A 4164-nucleotide genomic window follows, 5' to 3' on the forward strand; every position below is an offset into this window, starting at 1 on the left:
TCACCCCTCTCAGATCTTTAATAGCTGTGTGACCCTGGGCAAGTCACTTAACCTTATGTTTGCCTCAGCTTCCTCAGCTTTAAAATATTAATAGCGCCTATATCCCAGGGTGGTTGTGAGAATCAAATGAGATATTTGTGAAGTACTTGGCACAAGTGCCTGACACATAATAAGTGGTACAGAAAAACGCTAGCTATTCTCATTTCTGATGAAGGCATCAACATTCCAGCCTCCCAGGTTTGTAATTTTAGCATTGTCCAGAACTCCTTATTTTCCCTCATCCCACATATCGAACCAGTTGCCAAATCTCATCATTTCTTTTTTGTTGTTATTTAGTGGTTTTCAGTCTTGTCTGATTCTTCATGACCCTCTTTGGGGTTTTCTTTAGCAAAGATACTGGAGCGGTTTGCCATTTCCTTCTCAGGCTCATTTTACAGATGAGGAAACTTGAGGCAAACAGGCTTAAGTAACTTGCCAGGGTCACCTATCTAGTAAGTGTCTGAGGCCACATTTGAACTCAGGTCTTCCTGACTCCAGGTGATGTGCTCTATCCACTTCACCACCTGATAATGTCTCTTAAATTGGACCCTTTCTTTGTATCCACACAGCCACAATCTTTAGCTCCAGCCTTTACACCCCTTACCTAGACTATTTCAGTTCCCTGTTAATTGATCTCCCTCCGCACTCCAGTCATCCTCCATATAGCTGCCAAAGTGATTTTCCTTAAGGCAAATCTTCCCTAAGATCTAACCAGTTCACTTTCCTACTCAATAAACTACCATGGTTCCTTATTGCACCTAGGATCAAATGAAAGATATGTTTAATTTTTAAATTCCTTCAGGACCTGGCCCAATCTATCTTTCTGGTGTCCTTGTATGTTACTTTCTCTCTTATATTTGGTATATTTCTCTGTGTTCTTCACAAAACGCACTTTATCTCTCATTTCCCTGCTTTAGCACTCTGGTGCCTCCCACCTGCAATTCATTCCCTCTTCATCTCGGCCTCATAGACTGCCTTTCTTGTTGTTCAGGATTCAGCTCCAGTATCAACTCTCTACAAAGAAGCCTTTCTTGGTCGTTCCCCCCACCCCCCAACTGCTAGTGCCCACCCTCCCCACCTTGCTTTTAATTACTTTGGGGGTGGCGGTTGTTGTATTTATTATCTTTATTATTATGTATTTATTATTCATTATACACATACTTGTATATATTGTTGTCTCTTCCATTAGAACGTCAACTCTTTGTGATTAGGGTTTGTTTCACTCTTTGTATTTGTATCCCCAGCACCTAACACAGTGCCTGGCACACAGAAGGCAATTGTTGATCGGGGAAAAAACTACAAAGGTAGGATATAATCCTCTATATAAATGTAGACTGTTACCCCCAACTGTCTCTGCTTGTGTAGACACATATAACTCACACCTTGGAATGACAGATGGTAAAAACATTTTATTTACCCTACCTCCATCTTTCATCTGACGTTCATGAAAGATACAAATGGAGACTAAGAGTTTTCTTGGTTCCAGGGCTGAGAGGGAGTGTCAGTATGGGAGAGAGGAGGTACTTAAGTAACTAACGGCTGCTCCCAGGCTTCCTCTCTCCCACCTCTCAGTCCCCATGCTTTAGGGGAGCACAGAGTTCTTCCAGTGGCCCTGCTACCTGTCCCTAGTAGGCTTCAGAGTAACTCCCTAGGTCAGCAGCCCCCTTTCAGCCAGCAGCCCTTGGGTACGGTTGTAGACAGCCTCCAGCATGCCAGCTACCCGAGACAGGGCCTCCTGGGCCTCCTGCTCACTGTCTCCTGGGCATACCAGCTCCAGTATTTGGCTCTGACCTGGGAAGGCGAGGAAGGCTAGGTTTGCTGCCTGGCGGATCAGCCACGTGTGGTGGGGGCCCAGCACACTCTGATAGGCTTCTCTACACAGAGCCCCCACGTTTGCATTCTGAACTCTGGCAATGCCACCCAGGCAGAGCTGGGCCCAGTGAAGGGCTCGGTGCAGAAGCACCAACGTATGGAGACCAGAAGAATGTTTAGAGGGATCCTGCTCCCAGTCAGCCATGGCAGAGAAGGTGTGATAGTGGGTGGAGTAGGGGCCTTGGGAATAAGACTCGAGGACTGAGAGTTTTTCAGAGGCTTCCTGAGTGGCAAAGGTAAAGAGGGTACCCAGGGGGTCCAGGAGCCTACAGGTGAAAGAAAGGAGATGGAAAGGCAAATGAGACTCTGCCAGGGAGGCAGTCAGTCACTCAGTCTCCAAGCATTTATTAAACACCTATGATATGCCAGGAACTGCCCTAAATCTTGGGTTTACAAAGACAAAAGATAGTTCCCTGGTTTTTTGTTTTTGTTTTTGTTTTTTGTTTTTTGCTTTTTGGTGAGGCAATTAGGGTTAAGTAACTTGCCCAGGGTCACACAACTAGAGTTCCCTGTTCTTAAGGAGCTTCCAGTCTAACGGGGGAAACAGCATGCAAGCAACCATGTACAAAGAAGCTATATCCAGGATAAATGATAGATAATACACAGAGACGAAGACTCTAGCATTAATCTGGCAGATCTTCTTGTCGAAAGTGGGATTGTAGCTGGGATAAATGACTGTACTCACATGACTAGTTTCCTCCATCCATCCAGAAACTGGGGCAACTGTAGGTCTCCCTCAGTTGTTAAGCTTTTCCTGAAAGGCCTCACCATTTGGCCGGGCAGCTTGTCTGGGCCCAAGCAGTGAAGTTCACCAGATTTCAATCCAGGCTCCACCTGTGAGAACAGATCTGGGAAGAAGGGTGGGGAATTGAGGGCAGCCTAGGCCTCTGAAGTCTGACTTACATCCCTCTAACCTTAACCCCACCCCTCCTATTTCCTGGAAGAAAGCAAATGAGTTCCTGTGCTGGTGTGGCTAGTTCTCCTGTTCTGGTCTCCTCTGAGTTCCCCAGAATTAACAAAAAATGTAGGCCCTATGATTTTTTTGATGGTAATGGTTCAGCTGATAATTCCTTAGACAAAACTTTTTTTAAACTATTCTCTAAATATGTTACACAGAAATAAATAAGAAAGGTATGATTTTTTTTTTTTAAATCAAACACTTGGGGCCAGGGCTCTTACCTGGGAAGTCAAGGACCTCTCTGGAACACAGAGCTCAGCCCTGAATCCATAGCCTTTGAGCTCATCTTCTGGGGAGGGGAGAGGGTGGTGGTAAAGGGGCACACACCAAGATTTCTCAGGGAGTGGGAGCAAAGAATTGGGGATGGTAGAATGGGATTCTGGGGAGGTGGGGGAGCGTAGACAGTAACTCACTGAGCTTCTCTCTCGTCAGATAGAACAGCAACATGAAGATGAAGATGGTGAAGGGAAGAGCACAGCTGAGCCACTGCCTGGGGGCCCAAACTTTAGAATCAGGGGGCAACAGCTTTAGTTTCATGGTCACTGTCCTGAATCACTGCCACCTCCCCAGCCCCTCTGGTCAGTACTTGTGTCTCTGACTCCTGGGTGGGTGGAGAAGAATCAGCCACACCTTGGAGGGAAGGGGCTAATAATTAAGCTTTCTTTCAGTCCCTACTGGCCTTTGACCCAGGGAAGAGCCCAGGCCAGTAGTAAAAGGAAATAGTGTCTCTCTGCAATCCTATCCGACCCCTCCAGCCCTCTTTAGGGATCCAGACACCTGGCCAAACCCTCAAATGTCCTTTTGGGCACATCTGTACCAACACAAATCTGACAGACTATCTTATAAATATTTTGGTTACCTGGTCAATCCACCCACAAACCACAAAAAATTAGAGTTGTAGCAGACCTCACAGACCACTTAATCTAATCCTGATCTGAGCAGGAATTCCTTCTATAGCAGCTCCATAAATGGTGCTCTAAAGGAGATAGTGTGGATACAACAAAAGTTACCAAAATGTTCATGCCCTTTGATCTAACAATCCTGATCTTGTATTTATACACTATAGGGTCTCATGACAGAAAGAAAGGACCCTGAATACAAATATTCCTGGCAGTACTATTAGCAATAGATTTTAAAAAATGGAAGAACATTACATGACCAACTATTGAAAATGGCTAAATAAATTGTGCTGTATAAAGGTAGTACCTACTCACGGAGGCGACTATGCCAACTTGAACTCAGGCTGGCAGGTTGGGTCCTCAGAAGAGGAACTTGCTATTGATCTCTTCAGGTAT

At 45.4% G+C, this 4164-nt stretch overlaps 1 protein-coding gene across 1 annotated transcript; it reads right to left on the minus strand.

The window, feature by feature from the left end:
- Nucleotides 1–1428: 1428 nt before the first annotated feature.
- GLTPD2 (glycolipid transfer protein domain containing 2) lies at nt 1429–3466 on the minus strand. The gene is made up of 3 exons (XM_020966708.2): nt 3283–3466; nt 2597–2759; nt 1429–2177 (listed from the first exon to the last, which is right to left on the minus strand). Exons 1-3 carry the CDS (start codon nt 3404–3406, stop codon nt 1688–1690), a joined length of 777 nt encoding a protein of 258 aa, XP_020822367.1. The 5' UTR covers nt 3407–3466; the 3' UTR covers nt 1429–1687.
- Between the last annotated feature and the right edge of the window lie 698 nt (nt 3467–4164).

This window comes from Phascolarctos cinereus, unplaced genomic scaffold (assembly GCF_003287225.1).
Source record: "Phascolarctos cinereus isolate Bilbo 61053 unplaced genomic scaffold, phaCin_HiC Scaffold_5;HRSCAF=322, whole genome shotgun sequence".
Lineage (NCBI taxonomy): Eukaryota > Metazoa > Chordata > Mammalia > Diprotodontia > Phascolarctidae > Phascolarctos > Phascolarctos cinereus.